The sequence below is a fragment of the Otolemur garnettii genome, unplaced genomic scaffold (genome assembly GCF_000181295.1).
Source record: "Otolemur garnettii isolate 467f Iridium unplaced genomic scaffold, OtoGar3 scaffold00131, whole genome shotgun sequence".
Taxonomy (NCBI): domain Eukaryota; kingdom Metazoa; phylum Chordata; class Mammalia; order Primates; family Galagidae; genus Otolemur; species Otolemur garnettii.
The window spans coordinates 4,667,894-4,687,234 of record NW_003852526.1 but is presented as its reverse complement, the minus strand read 5'-3'; the positions used below and the strand labels follow the sequence as shown (position 1 = coordinate 4,687,234).

The following is a 19,341-nucleotide window of genomic DNA, read 5'->3' as shown; positions in this document are numbered from 1 at the left end:
GACTCGCTTGAGCCCAGGAGTTGGAGGTTGCTGTGAGCTGTAATGCCATGGCACTCTACCCAGGGGGACACCTTGAGGCTCTGTCTCAAAAAATAAATAAATAAATAAATAAATTGCTGCTCTAATTTTGGTTATTTCTTTTCTTCCGCTGGGTTTCAGATTGGAGTTTTCTTCCTTTTCCAGTTGCTTGAGGTGTCCCATTAAATTGTCAACTTCTTCTTTTTCCATTTTCTTGAGGAAGGCTTGCAGTGCTATAATTTTCCCTCTTAGAACTGCCTTTGCAGTATCCCAGAGGTTCTGGTAACTCATATCTTCATTGTCATTTTGTTCCAAAAATGTGGTAATTTCCTTGATCTCATCTCTGACCCACCTATCATTCAGCACAATGTTATTTAGCTTCCATGTTTTTGTATGAGTCTGCAGATTCCTGTTGTTATTGAGTTCAACTTTTATTCCATGATCGTCTGAGAAGATGCAAGGGATAATTTCTATTCTTTTAAATTTGCTGAGGTTAGACTCGTGACCTAAAAGGTGGTCAATTTTGGAGTATGTTCCGTGGGCTGATGAGAAAAATGTGTATTCAGTTTTGTTAGGATGAAATGTTCTGTAGATGTCCGTTAAATCCAAATGCTGAATGGTTAAGTTTAAATCTAAAATTTCTTTGCTAAGCTTCTTGTTGGAAGATCTATCCAACACTGCCAAAGGAGTATTAAAATCTCCAACTATTATGGAGCTGGCAGAAATCAAGTTTCTCATGTCTATTGGAGTATATCTTATAAATTGAGGTGCATTCTGGTTGGGTGCATAAATATTGATGTTTGAAATCTCATCATTTTGAGTATTATCCTTAGCAAATATAAAGTGTCCATCTTTATCCTTGCTTACTTTTGTTGGTTTAAAGCCTATTGTATTTGTGAACAAAATTGCAAAACCTGCTTTTTTCTGCTTTCCACTTACCTGGAATATAGATGACCATCCCTTTGCCCTGAGTCTATAGTTGTCTTTTAGGGTAAGATGGGATTCTTGTATGCAGTAGATATCTGGCCTGAGTTTTTGTATCCAGTCAGTCTGCCTGTGCCTCTTTAGAGGGCAATTTAAGCCATTCACATTGATTTGAGAATATTGATAAACGTGGTATAATTTTGAGTATCAAGTTTTTCAAGAGTTCAGTCAACATCTTTAATCCTTTTGCCACTGTGGAAGTTGGAATTTGATCAAAATTTTCTGTGTGCGTTTACTTATGTGGTGGAGGATTGTGCTGGTCATTATGGAGGATAGGTCTGAGAATATCCTGGAGGGCTGATTCAGTTATATCAAATTTCTTCAATGTGTGAATGTCATTAAAGTATTTAATTTCTCCATCATAAATGAAACTCAGTTTAGCTGGATACAGGATCCTGGGTTTAAAGTTGTTTTGTTTTAGGAGATTAAAAGTTGATGACCACCCTCCTCTAGCCTGAAAGGTTTCAGCAGAGAGATCTGCAGTCATTCTAATATTCTTCCCCTTGTAGGTTATGGTTTTCTTACGTCTAGCTGCTTTCAGAATTTTCTCTTCATATCAACTTTAGTGAAGTTAATTATGATGTGCTTGGGGGATGTCTTGTTCGGGTTGACTCATGCTGGGGTTCTGAAACTGTCTGCTATCTGAATTTCAGAATCTACTGGCATGTCTGGAAAGTTCTCATCTTAATCTCATGAAGTATAACCTCTGTGCTTAGTGAAACAACTTTGTCGCCTTCAGGGATTCCTATAAGACAAATATGAGTTTTCTTCGAATTATCCCAGAGTTATCTGAGAGAGTGATCTGTTTTTGATCTCCATTTCTCTTCATCTTTGAGTGCCTGGGCTCCTTCAGAAGCTTTGTCTTCAATGTCAGAGATCCTGCTCCATTCTGTTACCAAGGGATTCTACTGTATTTTTCAGATCTTTGAGGGCTGCAGCCTCCTGCCTCAGTGTTTCAAAATCTTTGGTCATTTTATCTTCGAAATCATTGAATTCTTGAGACAACTTTTGAATAGTTTGAAATTCTAAATCCCTCCTTTCCTTCAATCTGTGAATCTTATTTGCTGTCCAAATGAACTCAATTTTTGTCATCTCAGCTATCGGTTCATGGATGGGATCTTCAATTGCATCTGCCCCATCCTTCCTTGGGGGAGTTGATCTACTCTGGTTGTTCAGGTTACTAGAATTTTTCTGCTGATTCTGCCCCATGCTGAATTTGCACCATTTGAAGACTGCCACAAAACTGTTCTGCTAGTTGCTGCCGGTTTCCTCTGGTTGTCTGGAGAGACGGAGTGTGTCTGCCCAGAAAGTCTAAGGGGTGTGAGCCTCATTGTTCCCACTGTTGCGGCTGCTGCTCTTCACCTTGGGGTATTGCCACTCCAGTGTGGTTCCCTGTCAACTGACCATCCTCTTGCAGTTCTCAGCCACTGGGCCTTGAGTGCCGGTAAGACAGCTGGATCAGTCCTCAGTGCACGCTGTCAGGGTTTTCTGTTGGTTGGGGAAGCAACCAGCTCTGCGGGGGCTGGGTTTGTCCTTGGTATGTACCGCTGGGGTTTCCCAAGGGGTGGGGCTAGGCAACTGGCAGCCTAGTGGGAATGTGGGGCTGGGTCAGTCCTTGTTGGGCACTGCTGGGGTTTCCTGGCGAGCAGGGGAGCAATTGGCAGCCCTGCTGGGGAGTTCTTGGGATGCAGAGCTGGGACAGGGCCCTTGGTCCCTCAGGGGTGGGAGGACGCTGCTCTTGGGTCTCCTCTCACTGTTTCTGCAGGCAAGGGGGGAAGGGTGAACTGGAAATTCAAAATGTCAGTGAGAACGTTAGTTCTATTTTTCTGCCTGGCAAGAGGGTGTTCTGAGTCCCAGCAGGGTGTCTCCAGGGGAGTAGAACCCACTGTCTCTAGCTCTCACACGTGGGGTGAGACAATAGGTCCTCAGTTTATCGCTTGCCTGTAGAAGACACACAGGGGCAGATGGAGAGAAAACAAAGAGAAAAGCACAACTTTCTTGGGGGAGGGGATGGACACTTTTCCTCTGGGATGTATTATGTACCTGTAGATTGCTTTCTAGGAGTAGCAGCTTGACTCAGCAGAGGTATCCTGCAAATATTTTTCTCTCTCGGCTGGGCTTCTAGTCTTTAACTTTGTTGGGTGTTTTCTGGACTTTATTCTTCCCTCTGCATAGGAGCTTCTGTTGGAGACTGGTACCTGTCGGACATCTTTCCCCCCTCTCCTCGTGCTTAGAGGTTTTTATAGTATTTTTGGATGATATTTTGTATTTCTGTTGTGTCAGTTGTAATGTCTCTTTTTTCATTTCTGGTTTAACTTATTTGGGTTATTTTTAGTGGTCTATTGATTTTGTTTATCTTTTCAAAGAACTTTCATTAATTCTTTGGGGTTTTTTTTTTTTTGTTTGTTTTTTACATATTGCTTAGTTCTGCTCTGAGCTTTATATATATATTTTTTCTTCTGCTGGCTTTAGATTTGATTTGTTCTTTTCTAGTTCCTTGTGATTTGACATGAGATTGTTAATTTGTGTTAATTTATCTTTTTGATGTAAGCATTTAAGGCTATGAATTTTCTCCTTCATACTGCTTTTGTTGTAGCCCATAGATTACAAAAGCTGTGTCTCCTGTGTTGTTCAATTCAAGGAATCTTTTGATTTACTTTTAAATTTTCATTATTAACCCAAGGATTATTCAGCAGCAGGTTGTTTAATTTCTATGATAATTGTGTAGATTCAAAAGTTTGTCTTGTAATTGATTTCCAGTTTTATTCCACTGTGGTCTAAGAAGGTACAGGGTCTGATTTCAATTTTTTTTTTAATTTCCTGAGACTTATTTAGTGGCCTAAGATCTGATCAGTCTTGGAAAATGTGCCATGTCCTGATAAAAAAAATATACCTTTAATAGTTTGGGGATAAAATGTTCTGTAAATCTTTATGAGGTCCATTTGTTTGAGTGTACCATTTACGTTGTTTATTGATTTTCTGCTTTAATGATCTGGACTGTTCTATAAGTAAGGAGTTAAAGTCCCCATAAATTATGATGCTACTATTTATCTTTGTTTAGATGTAGTAGAATTTGTTTTATGAATTTTGGAGCTTCTGTGTTAGGTGCATAAATATTTAAGATTGTTACGTTTCTTGTCGCATTTCTCCCTTTGCCATTATCTAATGACTAGCTAACTTTTTTACCATTGTTGATTTGAAGTATATTTTATCTGACATGAGAATGGCTATTCTTGCTCACTTTTTATTTCCATTTGATGGAATATTTTTGCCATCCTTTTGCCTATCCATTAGACAGGTTTCTTGGAGACAGCATATACTTACATTGTGTTTTATCATCCAGTCAGCCAGTCTGTGTCCTTTATGTTGGATATTAAAACTGTTCACTTTCAGTGTTAGTACTGATGCGTGGAATACTGTTCTACTCATCATGTTGGATGATACTTTTATTTTCTTTCGTCTGCTATTGTTTTATAAGAGATATTGTCTTTAACTTTGTGATATTTTTACACTGGTGGATATCTATAGTGCTGTTCCATGTATAGTGTTACTTTTGAGTGTTCCCTGTAGGGAAGGACTCATAGTGACAAATTCCTCTAGTGTTTGCTTGTCTGGAAAAGTCTTTATTCCCATCATTCATGAAATTTAGTTAGGTAGGATGCAAAATTCTTGGCTGGGAGTTCTTGTGTTTAATAAGACTAAAAATAGGGCTCTTATTCCTTCTGACTTGTAAGGTCTGTGCTGAGAAGTCTACTATTAACCTGTTTTATTTTCCTTCATAGGTTAGTTGTTGCTTTCATCTTGATGGTTGTAGAATTTTCTTTGCTATTTTGATTTTGGTCAGGTTGATGACTGTTTCTTGGAGATCTCCTTTTTGCTATGAGTCATACTGGTGTTTAATGACTCTCTTGCATCTGGATATATGAATCTCTGGTATATCAGGGAAGTTTTCCTCATTAATACCCTCAAATAGGTTTTCTATGCTTTTGCTTCTTCCTCCTTGATATATCTATGATACATACATTGACTCACCTTGGGTGGTCTCATTTCTCTGAGTGTTCATTCTTTCTCATTCTTTTTACTGCATCATTGACTGACTAGGTTAGTTTGAAAGCTTTGTCTTTAAACTCTGAGATTCTTTCTTCTGTTTGATCTAATCCTGTTGTTGAAGCTTTGTGCTGTATTTTGAAATTCCCTTAATATCTTTTTTTAAAGGTTTATTATGACCTTTCTTGTATCATCTCTTTAGTGACTTTTTCACATTTTTATTCATGTCTTGAAATATTTTTATGTTTTTTATTGATTTTCAGCTTTTTAAAAATTAAATCATAAAGAGATAAATCACGTATACATTAATGCATTTATGTGGTACAATGTGCTGATTTGATACACAATTTGGAATGCTAACATCATACTGGTTAATACATCCCTCACCTCAATTACTTAATCATTGTGTCAAGACATTTATATTCTATACTTAATATATCTGACATGTCATTCATCTTGTTTGCCATCTATATTTCGAATTCCATTGGTGACATTTCAGCAATTTCCTTTTTAGTTGGAATCCATTAATGTTGATCTACTGTGATCCTTGGGGGTATCAAACTTGTCTGTTTTTCATGTTGCCAGATTTCTTTTGCTATTTTTTGTTTGTTTGTTTTCTTTTCTCATCTGAAACCTCTTTTTCTAGCTTAGGGCTATGCATATATTCTCCTTTCCTGGGAACTCTTTTACTTAGTGAAAAGAAGATGTTCCTAGATGGTGCTTTTGTGTCCTATACTTTGGGAAATTGACCTCACAGGAGGGGTTCCAGATACACTGAAATTGTATAATACAACTAATCTGTGCTTTTCTTTTTCCTTTTTATTGTCTCAGTTTAAGCCAGTGTTAAATAATCTTTATGCAGCTATGTAATGGGTTGTTCTTCAGACCACTGTCAGAAGCTTAGGGGGGTTGATGGGCAAATTCCTCTCCATGGAGGCTGGGATTATGGGAGATTGCTCTGCATGTGTCTACCTGTGGTGGTGGCAATGGCAGGAGGGCATTGCTATCTGGGTAGTGGCCATAGATATCAGGGCTACAGGCATTTCATTCCATCTGGGTCCAGGTGCAATGGTGGTACATGGCCAGTGGGTCCATGGTGCAGTGCTGGACTGCAGGGGTGGGTCCCACCAGGTGATGGGTATAAGCTGCAGGGATGGACTCAGGGCTGTGAAGAGGCATAGGAGCCATTGGATGTCTTGGGGTTTTGGCCATGTTGGGGGGCAGTGGCTGGAAACTTAGAGGGTATGACTGTTTGGCCAGTTTGGTGGCTTGGGATCCATAGGGGCATGGCCATAAGCTTGGGCAGTGGTGCAGGAGCCTTGCATTGGGGGCCAGGTTGCTGGGCAGTTGGGGTTCTCTCCCTGCACCAGTAAGGCAGTTGGTGGGGGATTTCTAAGGTGTTATCATCAGTGTCTGTTCTGTTTGAATCCCCTGTGAAGAAGAGGGACACTGAGCTTGCCATCATGGGATATGTGAGAGCATCTGTTCTCCCCCTGCTTCCTCCCTGCCCAGCACAGTGATACAGAGGTGGGTATAGCAAATTCAAGCCCTGTGTAGATGAGGCACTCTGGACCAAATAGTTCAGAATAGTGTCAATTGCAGCAACTTGAGAATGGAAGCTACTGGGGCCCTGCTGTGTGCACTTTTGGTGCAGTCCCACTGCATAGTACCTAAGTAGATCCCTGACCAGTTGTGTGGTCTGCGGTGGAGGGGGGAGGCCTCACAGTTTGGGTTACAACATCTATAGTAGGAGTGTGGAGTTCCAGAGTTCTATCCTCCTAGCCTTCTCCAGGTGTGGACAAATTCCCCAGATACTTTCTGATTTTGCCGAAGGGATTGATTACCTTGTCTCCCTTTCCTTCTCTCTGAATGTTTTCCATTGTTTCTTTAATGATTCACCACTGTGACTCTTTCCAAGAAGGTCTATCTGTAGGTAAGCATCTTCTTGCAACTTTTGATCTTTTCCTTGAGAGCAACTTTGTGTGCTGCTTCTGTTCCACCATCTTGCTAGTATCTGTATCACTGTAATGAGGGATATTGGTTTGCAGTTTTCTTTTTTTTGAGACAGAGTCACCCCTGGGTAGAGGTCTGTGGTGTCATAGCTTACAGCAACCTCAAACACCTGAGCTCAAGTGAACCTCTTATCTCAGCCTCCCAAGTAACTGGGACTATAGGTGCCCACCACGATGCCTGGCTGATTTTTTTATTTTTAGGAGAGATGGTGTCTTTCTTTTGCTTAGTCTGGTCTCAGACTCCTTAGCTCAAGCAATCCACCTGTCTCAGCCTCCCAGAGTGCCAGGATTACACATGTGAGCCACACAACTGGTCTTGCAGTTTTCTTTTGTTGTAATGTCCTTGTTTGCCTTTGGTATGAGGGCAATGTCAGCTTCATAGAGTAAGTTAAAAAGAATGTTCTCTTCTTCAGTGTTTGGGAAAAGTTTGAGGATTGATGTTGGTTCTCCTTTAAATGTTTTTTAGAATTTACTGGTGAAGCCTTCAATTCAGGGCATTTCTTTGTTGGTAAATTTCAGTTACTGATAAAATATACTTATTAGTTATAGATCTATTTGAATTTTTTATTTTTTCATGGTTTAATCTTCGTAGGTATTGTATTTGTAGGAATTTGTCCATTTTATGTAAGTTATTCAATGTATATGGTTGCTCATAGAACTCTTATATTTTGTTTTTGTAGAATTGATAGTAATGTTCTCACTTTTCATATGTGCTTTTTGTATTATAACTTGAATCTTTTCTCTTTTTGTCTTGGTCCATCTAGTTACAGGTTTGTGAAATTCGTTACAAAGAACCAACTGTTGATTTTGTTCATTTTCTTTAGCTTCCAAATTGTTTCATTTATTTATGCTATAATCTTAGTCATTTCTTTCTTTCTACTAGCATTGGTTTTAGTTCTTTTTTGGTTCTTTAAGTATATTTTGGATTTGAGGTCTTTTTTTTAATATAAGCATTTGTAGCTATAAATTTCTCCCAGAGCAGTTTTTGTTCGTGTGTATGTGTCTCATTAAGTTTTGCTATATCATGCTTTTGTTTTCATTCATCTATATATATTTTCTAATTTTTTTTATGATTTCTTCTGTGATCCTTATTTGTTGTTTAATCTTTTGACTGTGTAGTGCTCAGAAAAGAAATGTGCCAATGAATGTGTGCACTGATTATAACAACCATTATGATACACAGTGTATTACTTGGTTTTTTGTATTACTTGGTATTCTTTGGTTTTTTACTGATCAAAATAATTCTCCCAAGTTGGTTTCAGTTATTTCAGACACAACTATGAAAAATACTGAGAATGAAGCATATGATGCTTACAGACTCTAGTCAGGTAACAGAATAGTAACATGTCGTCAAGTTTTTGTTTGCAAAATGAACAACACCTACATCTTGTTTGAATACCTATAGGTATTATTCACAGTCAAAAGGTGAATAATGTGTTATTTAATATTTACATACATATAAATGTCCTTGTTTCCCTTTTTAATTAATGACTTTCAATTTCATCCTGTGATGGTCAGAGAAGACATTTTGTGAGGGTATCTATCTTTGTAAATCTATTGAAACTTTATTTTTAGACCTAGGTGGTTTATTGTATTCTTCAAGTCTTCTATTTTCTTTTTGCTTGCTTATCTTCTTTGTGGTTATTTTACCCATTATTGAGAGGAAGGTATTAAAGATTCCAACTCTTATTATAGAACTACTTACTTCTCCCTTCACTTTTGTTAATTTTTGCTTTATGCATTTTGATAGCCTTTTCTTAAGTGCATAATTGTTTATGATTATTATATCTTCTTACAGTATTGAACCCTTTATTACGATATAATGTCTTTCTTTGTCTCTTATAACTTTTTAAAACTTAAGGTCTATTTTGTCTGATGTTAGCAGAGTCACCTCTGCTCAAGAGAAATCCTTTTCCATTATTTTATTTTTTAACCAATTTATGTTTTGGATCAGAAGTATCTTATAGATAACTTGTAGTGAGATTATATATATTTTAAATCCCTTCTGCTAATTCTGTTTTTTGAGTGGAGAGTTTAATCCATTTACATTAAAGTAATTACTGATAAGGAGATACTTCTGTCATTTTACTAATTGTTTTCTTTATGCCTTATAGCTTTAATTCCTATAATAATGTCTTCTTTTGTGTCAAGTTGATTTTTTATAATGAAACATTTAAATTTTGTTTTTATTTCATTTGTAGTTTATCTTATAGTCATTTCTTTATGGATACCATTGGAATCCCATTTAATACCCTACAGCTGTAACACTCTAATTTGAATTTATACCATGTTGATTTCAATAACATCCCAAAAGGATACCTACTTCCTAAAATGTTCATTACTTACTCCTTCCAGTTGTTGATGTCATAAAATTACATTTTACACATTAAATGTACAAAAATATAACCTAATTTTATTTTATTTTTAGAATATAAAAGTGTAAGTTTATTTTTATTAGAGAAAGAGAAGAGAGGGGGTGAAGAGATGAGAAAGAGAGAGAAGAGGGCAGTGATCAGGGAGTGAGAGTAAGGACGATGGTGGAGGAAGAGAAAAGGAGTGAGAGAATGATGTGGCATCCCAAGGAAAGAAAGGAGGAATACCAACCTAACCTAATTTTAAATTATATATATAGAAAACAAAAAGGTAGTTATATACCATTGTTATAATAGGAATAGTTTTGTAACTGCCAATGTGTGCATCTTTCACCATATCTTTATTTTTCTGATACAGTTTCTACTTACTACTTAGTGGTCCTTTCCTTTTAACCTGCGGTTTTCTCATGTTGTTCTGAGCTTGTGCCTTTTCCTGATCATATTCAGTGTGTTCCTAATTCCTTCTATCTATTTGGTTGTTTGTGAATATGTTAGTCTTCAATGTCTGACTTCAAAAAAGAGAAACAAAGGAATGAAGGGAGAAATAAAACATTAGCTCTTTAAATCCCCTGGAGATCACTTCACCCAAAAGGGGAAGGGCCTGCAACAATGATTGGAGGTGTAACAGCAGTGGCCCTCACTTCTTTGTCTGTACTTCTATGATGATAAGCAACAATCAGTGCTCAAGAGATCCTCAATACTTGGAGGACAGTGTATTTTTTGCCCACCCTAAGTCCTACATTCTCTGGAAAAGCTTTTCCAGGAGCATGAACATAGCTGGTGGCTATAGGGCTAAAGTGTACAGAATAGGTAGCTGATACAATATAAGAGCTAAAATGATTGAAATTGACTACAGCTTACCATCCAAAACTTCTCCAAAAAGTTGCAAGCCTTCAGTAGACTCCAGAGTTCCCAAATAGTACATTAGAAAGATTCTGCCAGTGCAGTTTTTTATCTAGGTGGTGAAACTGGTATTTGGTGCTTTCTACTACATCATCTTCCTAGAATCCTCCATTCTAAGTCTTTGTGATAATTCTGTAAGACAAGTTATTGTAATCACTTACCTTATGGGTAAGAAAACTTAATGGCTTGCTCCATATATAGCTCATATGTGACAGAGCCAGTATTTAAATCTTTTTAAAAAAAATTTTTTTACATATACATGTGTTTATTAGGTTTCCACTTTTTGCCTTCACAAAATTAAAAAGGCTTAAAATTTAATAGCAATAACAATGTTTAAGATGAGGACTAGAAAAAAAAAAACCTCGTAAAGAACGAATGCAAATACACTCAGAAAAGAAATCAGACGATTGCTGCATCAAAATATTAAGCACTAATAACAATAATAATGCAAAGAAAGTAACATTCACATTGTCAAACAAGAGCACATCTACTATAAGATGCTCTGACTCTGAGGTTCAGTATGGAGTCATCAGTTAACTTCTTATTTTTTTTCCCAAAGTCTCAAAAAAGACAATCAACATTCACAAATAAAAGTAAAAGATAATTTCAAAAAACAGATCATCCCAAATCTTATAGACAATAGGAAAAGAAGAAATACTTCAAAATCATTCTACTTAATCTGGATACACCTGATATTAAAATTGGAGAAAATATATTATTACAAAGGGGAAATTACAAACATATTTCATTTATAAATGAGGATGCAATATACTAAAGCAACATATTATCAAGTTGAATTAAAAATTAATGTTTAAGTAATGTACTTTGGTCAAAATTAAATCCAATTTATGTGAGAATTTTTTTTTAAAATGTACATAATCTCCCTGTTTTGAAATAGCAAAGGCTAAGTAGTCAACTATGGAAATAAGAGAAGCAAAGCATCACAAGCCCTTCTACCAGAGTAATTCGTCAGGTTCTGACATGCATAAAAGTAGAGTATGAGAAGGACTAAGACCAAATACTGGACAAAGATCAAAAACTGACCATCTGAATTGAGAGCCCCAAAAGTATAATCCAAGGGCAATTTGGTACAAGAGCAACTACGGATTTTGTTAAAAGACAAGATGAGAGACCCAGGAATTGGTGAGGTGTGCTTTTAGCTCAGCCCAACTAAAAATTTCCTTGTAAAGGCTGAGTCTCTCCTCTGCTGGTCTTAAAGACCCGTAACTTTCTAAGCATAAATTTAAACAGTAACCGTAAGCTATAAGGTCATTTATTTGTGGCTTTCATGGAATACATAACCATATGTTAAGATTGTTGCAAAGCTATAACCTTATTTATTTTCAGTATTTATATTTTAGAGCATGCTTTTTGAATTTTTTTAATGACAGTGTTCTATATCTGCTACTTTTTAAAATTTCAGATTAATTTGAGGGTACAATTAGGTTACAGTGTTTGCATTTGTTAGGTAGAGTCCCTGTTGTAGTTGTGTCCCCCGACCAAGAGCTGTGCCATATACCCTTACGTTGTTGGGTCCTTTAAGTGGGAACACTAATCCTCCTCCTTCTTCCTCCCCCTACCTTGAATTGAAATTGAGTTTTTCTCTTGTGTGGGTATGTCCTAGATCATATCTGCCACATTTAAGAGTTCAGTAGCCACACGTGGCTTATGGTCAGTGGTTACCATATTGAATAAAACAATAAGGCATAGATTTTTTTTTTAAATAAAATTTTGGGTAATATACACAAATGTAAAAATATTCAAAGTGTTAAGAAAAGTAAAACATGTAAAGTAAGATATTTTCTCTTGCCTTCCTCTCAACTTGTTTCTACCCTATAAAAACTTTTCTTTTGTATCTGTTCAGGAAAGGAAAAGTATGTCCATCACAATTTATATGTATATGCTTTTTAAAAACTATAAAAATTATACTAAAGATGCTATTTTAATCCTTAAAAAAAAAAGTCTATCTTGGAGATCTTGATACAACAATACGTTTAGCTCTACATCCTTCTTTTTAAAAGTTGCCCTATGTTGAGTTATTTGAGAATGAGATTTATCAGTTCTTTATTCATAGGATTTGACATTATTTCCAGTTTTTTTTACTGAAAACAATGCTGTTATACACACACACACAGACATAGGTAGATTTATGTATATCTGTAGGTAAAATTCTTAACAGTACAATTGCTAGATCAAAGGATAACACAGCCTCTTAAATAGGACTCTCTAATGGTCCTCCATGATACTTGCTGATTCGAAGAAGGAGAGAATATTGAATTTAGGGTTAGGGTGGGGATTAACCAATGGAAGCAAAAAGAACTAGAGATAAAGACAAAAAACCCCAAACTCTGGCTATGAGATAGGAATGATAAACATTTATATCAATAATTTTAAGTTTAATCAGTCCAGTTTTTCCTGGGAATAATGCTGTGAGTGTCAAAATGTTTTATTGCAATAAAAACATACAGATTTTTAAATAAGTACTATTTTCTTTGGTTTTATTATAAAGATATTGCATATTTATCGCATATAATTTGGGAAAATACAAGAAAAAATAAAAGAGTTCACTCATCATATCACTATTCAGAGATAACCAATATTAATAATATTTCAATGTCTTATTTCTGTATATTTATTACTGTTTACACAGTTGAGATCACACTGTACATACATGCATATACATCTAAATTTCCCTTTGCTATTTATCTTGATTATGTGGCGCATGCTAATTTTTTCATTAATTCTTTGGTTTCTTTTTTTTTTTTTAAGGTAATAGAAATTTGACCTCATTCTGGAATGAAGTTGGATACCAGAACAACAAAGACATGGGTACAACTTTAGATTCCATTCAGTATCAAAGAAGACAGGCCATGGCCATCCCATTCATGATACAGTGTGGTAAGTGTTCAGTTCCATTCTAATTAGAAAATATTAATTAATTCCTAAATGTGCAAGTCATTGGCTTACAAAATGGGGGATAAGGGAGAAGAAGATTAGTAGAGACATGGTTATTTTTTTCAGAGATTACAGTCTAGGAGAAAAGTTAAGGTAAGCATGAAAATGATTATAACAGAGAGAAAAATGAGGTAAATGATATAATAGAGGCAGAGAGCTCTTTGAGGGTTCAAAATAAGGATGGGAGGAGTAGAGGCAAGATTTCATGACAGAAGTAGCACTTGTGATGGGCTTTAAAACAGAATTTTGGTAGGCAGAGAGAAATCATAGAGAATTTCAGGTCTATAGCTCACCTAAAATGTATGTAGTGTAGTAATAAAAAAAGACCATATTTTTATTTTTAATATGTAATACTGTGTCTAATACATAGAAGGAATTTAGTAATTAACACCTAAATGAACAATGAATAAATGGTAAAAGATAAAAATATTAGGCTGGGTAAACAGAGAGCTTCAAATGCCAGAGTAAATTTTTAGTTTGACAAGCAATGAAGAGGCATTGGAAGGTTTTCAATAGTGGATAACATCAATGAATCATTGAGTGCTTATTCTAGCAACTATTCAAAGGGTTAAGGACTTAAAGACAGACTCTACTATCTGCAGTGAACAATCTAGTGGAAAAAACAGGCAAAGAAAAAAAGCATCCTATAGTGCATAAAACTCTATACAGCACCTTCCTAGCCTTTTGCCTGGGAGTATTCCAAGGAGGACCTGAGTGCCCAGATGTCGCTTGCAGTAAGGTCACTTTGGCAGCTCAGTGAAGGATGATCTGGTGGGACAAAGGGAGGGACCAGGTCTCTGAGAAGACTGCTATTGTAATCTAGTATCCAGGTGAGGAATCATAAATGTCTGAATTAAGGGGTGGCAGTGAGAGTTCAGAGGATCCTAATGAAAGATATTTAGAAGTTATAATTCAACATATTGATAACTGTGTGTGAAAGTTTATTGGATGGTAAATACAATGGCTGGCAATCACTGTATGTTTTTGAAATTAACCAGATAGTGTTATAATTTAGTCCCTAGTACCCAGGTATTGCATGAAATAGGGCAGGTTGTTTAACTTCTTTAAGCTCAAGCTTCCTCATTTATAAAATGAGATTCATGCAGCTACATTGTAGAGTTGTTATAAGAATATGTGTAATATAATTTAATAAATGGAAGTTTACTAAGTGCTTATGATAGTGTCTAGCAGTATTGGCTTTTATCATTATTATGTCATTTCATCCTCAATAACCCTTTTAGGTAAGTAGTACTAATGTAGTCTCTTTTAGCAGATAATGATACATAAGATGTTGACTAATTTGTCCAAGATCCCAGAGTTAGTAAGAGATGGAGCTGTTCAGGTTCTTAACCTCTGTGCAAATTGTTTCTGCCTTAGACAAACACAGACAAGTGTTTACCTAAGAGCCATTAATAGTGTATCTAGAGGGAATTCAGGATTAATCTGAAGTATAGCCTGGAGAGGATAGTGTTCCTTGCAATGCCGGACTGTACCGGGAAGATGAGCAAAAGAAATCAGAAATGTGGACTGGAGAGTGAAATAAAAGCAGAGGAAAGTACACAGGAAGTAATGTGTATTTGGTTTAGAGACTTTGCTAGTCATGTGGTTGGACATAGAAAGTAGTATTGTCATCAGATGGCCAATAAGGCAGAGAAAAAGGGGAGGGTCTCTTACAAGGGTACATGTGAAACTTTTTAAATGTAGACTATAAATGTTTTAACACAATAACTAAGAAAATGCCATGAAGGTTATGTTAACCAATTTGACAAAAATATTTGAAATTGTATATAAAACTAGCACACTGTACCCCATGACTGTATTAATGTACATAGCTATGATTTAATTTAAAAAATGCAAAAAAAAAAAAAAAGGAAAATGAGAGGGTCAAGTCGCAGGAATTCTTAATGTGGTTTATGAAGAGGTAGAGTGTTTTGGATCTATTAAGGTTTCTTGGCTGCAAGTAGCAGAAATTAATTGGAGGGAACTGAAGCAGTAACATTAATAATATTGGTGGGATCCTGAAGTAGCTCATAAGAGTCTTAGAATTGTTGTACCATCAAGCATAACGATATGTGATAAAGAATTCACTTGCCTTTGAATTGAGAGATACTTCATACTTTTGATATGTGCAGACTGACATCTTATTCTGATGGATTCATTTCTGATTGTCGTTTCTTTTGTATGTGATTTTGTTTTGATTATCAGATCTTTGTCTTAAATGGAGAGTCTTACCTTCCTCTACCAATTATCAGGAAAAAGAATTTCTTGACATCTGGATTTGTGCTAATAATTCTAACCTCTTGGAAAACAGGTAGTTTTTGATAGTTAAAGAAAATTCTGTATCCATTTTTAATTCCTAAATTTCATAGGTGTCAACCTGGAAAATGTCAGCTAGAGATAGTTTTAGTTTAATAGGTGGTATCTCTTCAAAGTCTTTCTAGCTCCTTGCTACCTATGAAAAGATTGTTTTATTGGTGCACTTTTCCAAAAAATAAAAGGGATCTGTATATTACTCTTTGCACACACTGGGGTGTATAGCTCTCGCTTCCACTAATGGGAGACCATAGCCTGGTGCTTAAGAGTTCTGCCTTCCAGTTCATTTTCACACAACATATAACTTTATCATACAGGAATGTTACTCTGAGGGTGTCTCCAGGGGCTATAAACTGTTAGACCATGTGCTTTTTCTATTTAAGTCATATATTGATTTCATTGCTGTGTGCTGTTGGAGGAAAAAGTTCAGACTAAAACAGGAAAAAGACTGATTAAATATTGATGGATGTCAAAGTTATTACAAGCCCTTTTAGACTAATATTCTTTCTTTAGGGGAAAAAGAGTTGTACTCCCCTTTAACAAAGGCACTCCCAAGTCAAGCATTGCTTTGCCATGCAGCCTTTTCTAAGTCCTTTGCACTGGATAAATGGATCACGTTAGGGTAATGTCTTTGTTTGGTTATTTTTATTTAGCTCTGAAAACATGAGAGTAAGAAATAAAAAGGAGAAAACATTTAGAAATTACTGGAAAAAACCCTTCTACATAGTGTTCCCAGGTTAATTATATTTAGAGGCTGAAGAAAAATGTCAGAGGTGGCAAGGATCTTAGATTTCACACGGCCTAGGGGTTTTTCATTCTCCTTTTCTTGTTTCACAGTGCAATCTTTGTTTTTCCCAAGTAAAATTTGTCACAGAATGTAAATATATAAGATAGACGAATGCAGAACTGTCCTGATTAAGTTGGAGGCTGGGAACCTGGAGACCAGAATTATCTGCTCCCCATTTCTGTTCCCTATTTTCTGCTTCCCATTTCTGTTCCCTATTTTCTGCTTCCCATTTCTGTTCCCTATTTTCTGCAAAAAGCCTAGAGCTCCAGGGAGCATGATTATAAAATGCTGACCTAGTCTTACTTCTTCATTTAGAAAAATGAGACTTGAAGCTCAAATTGGGGCTGAGAAATTGTTCATGCAACCACTGGCCGAGACCAGTTCTGACTCTTGAGTTCATCCCCTAACTTAAGGGTTATGTATATTTCCCAAATGGGAATGAAGTGTTGTCTCAGTTTAAATATTAAGAACAGTTAATAATATGAGTTACTTATATAAGCTGAGAACTTACATACCATATAGGGTAGTGTTTAGAGTCCAGACTGCAGGAACAGATTGCCTGGGTTTGATTCCTGGCTCTACTAGCTGTGAAATCTTAGACAAGTTAGATAACTTCTGCTTTACTCAGCTTCCCATCCACTAGAATATGCTGTAATAATAGTGTCTTAATCTTCTCTGAGTCCAGCTGGGACCCTGGTCAGGACAATCTGCTAAAAGTCCCTGGTCACTAGAGGCCCCTTGATAACAAGTCACCAGAATTTAGGCCACTTTTCACAGATTTGACACTATCCCATTGATTTCTTAGATCTGTGTTGGTCATTGTCAGCTGCAGCTTCCTTTCTCTTTGACTTTTCTTGAGTTGGCATGCTCTCACTTTCTCCTCTTGAAAAGTACTAACATCATCACAGAACATTGTGAAGTTACCCTAGAACTTTCATACTTGATCACCTCCTTAAGTTGACTTAATTTTCATAGACTAGATAATGCACCTACTTCCTTATGTTGACACCTCCTTATGTTGACCAGTTTGTTACAGTCCCTTGAGTGGTTACCTTACAGAGGTTCTACTATAGTTTTGAAGCTGCATTAATTTTTTCTCTTGTACACATCAAAACAATGCCACTTGCGGTAAGTGGTAAGATAAATTTAGCAGTGTTGACGGAAAACTGATGGGCCTTTAAAGGGCAGAAATCAAAAAGTCTTCTTTATATTTATGATTTTCTTAAGATTTGATTCTTTAAATACTGATCTATTTGTTTTTATGTCCACCAAATGTTATTTCAGTATTTTATTTCTGCTGAAAAGATTATGACAAAAAATATGCTAAAAGTGGAGCTAGAGATTTAGGGGAGATGTAAAGAAAACTGATTACAAGGGTAATTAATTGAGAGTTGGCACTTCTTTTATGAGAGCTCATTAACAGTGATGTAGGTATGATGATTCCCAGAGGGGAGAGAAATTAATCTGATGCCCTTGCTCAGTCCTCTGATTCAGTAAGGTAGGTTGATGGGCCATGCATACCTTGAGAGTATGCCTTGAAATAGATTAGCATTAGGCAAAACCTTGAGACGCAACGTGGCATTGGATTTGGGTAGGATCACTTACGAGAAGCATAGTTGTTTATCAGGGAACGTTCCATGAGTAGAGGGAGAAAGTGATGGGGTGAAAAGTGTTTATTGTCTATATTTACAGAAAATATAGTTTATTGTCAGCAGTTAATTGCCAGTTGTCGGCAGGGTTAATGCTAGTCAACAGCATTTGAAAGAACAATGTTTGTCACCAGAACTTGGGCCAGAAACATAATAATAGCTTTCTTTTACTTGGCAATTATATATGCTGTCTCATTCCATCTTAACAAAAGCCGTATGAATTTTCCCCATTTCTCAAAGGAAAAAACAGAGAGGCTAAGGAAAGTTCAGTGACTTTGTCCAGGATTCCTCCCTGGAGCTGAAACTGGAAGCTACTGATGCAAAATTTGTATTCCTTCTGTCTTACCACACCCTCTTCGAGAAGGCATCTTTTTACATTTCTTATTCTGTTCAGATACTTTTTAGTGACCCAAATACACCATTTTACAAATGGCAGCATTTCATGGTCAGTAACCTGGACAGAGTAAAATGGAGCCATTCTTTTTCAAACCACTGGACCCTGATTTTGTTTCCCCACACAGAGGAAGGCTGCTAGACATTTTTAACACAGAACTTGAGTAAAAGATATCGGTGTGCTTCCATTACATTTGTGCTATGCATTTATCTATATAGAAAACATGATTTACCATCAGGGTAAAAGTGATGCCTATACCTGGCTGAACCAAAAGAGCCTGAATTTTGAAAAGCATGTTAAAAAATATCTGTAGGTCATATTGCATATTAAAATTTATTTCTAGAAATTTTTTGGCAAAGACAATAAAATGGATTGCATTTTAATAAAATACTTGGAGTTTTTGCTTTTGAATAAAAATTCAATAAAAAAAGGTACTTTTCTGAAATGAAATAGGTTACCCCACAGTGTCTTCAAATCAACACTGCAGGTAGTGGCTGTCCCTAGGGTTTGTTTATCTGGCACTTTTCTTTGAAAATAACAATAATAACAAATACCATATGTGGGTTGGATTAAGTATTTTTTTCATAGTAGTACTTGGATTTGATTGTAGTTCCTCAGTCTTCTCAGTTGGTAGGTGCCAAGAAAAATATATGCCACAGCCCTTAAAAACAGAAATGATCGGTCTGATCAGGGGTAGGGAAACTGCGGCCTTCTGATTTCAAGATTGTTCTTTTTTAAGCACTAAAGAAAGGCAAGAAAAGCTTCATATTTTTCTGCTGCACCCCTTTTAATAAAAGCATTTGTTCTGTAAAATTGGATTCAGTCAAAAGGCCACACTTAGATCTATTTCACTTTTTCCTCACTCTTTCAGATGGGAGAAGGCTTTATTTTTGACCTCTTCTTTCTT

General features: G+C 36.2%; 1 protein-coding gene across 1 annotated transcript in view; it reads left to right on the top strand.

The window, feature by feature from the left end:
- MORC1 (MORC family CW-type zinc finger 1) overlaps positions 1–19,341 on the top strand; it is a 156,371-nt gene that overhangs the window by 71,125 nt on the left and 65,905 nt on the right. The window contains 2 exon segments of the mRNA XM_012810371.2: positions 13,106–13,234; positions 15,497–15,602. Of these exon segments, the coding sequence (XP_012665825.1) occupies positions 13,106–13,234; positions 15,497–15,602 (235 nt within the window).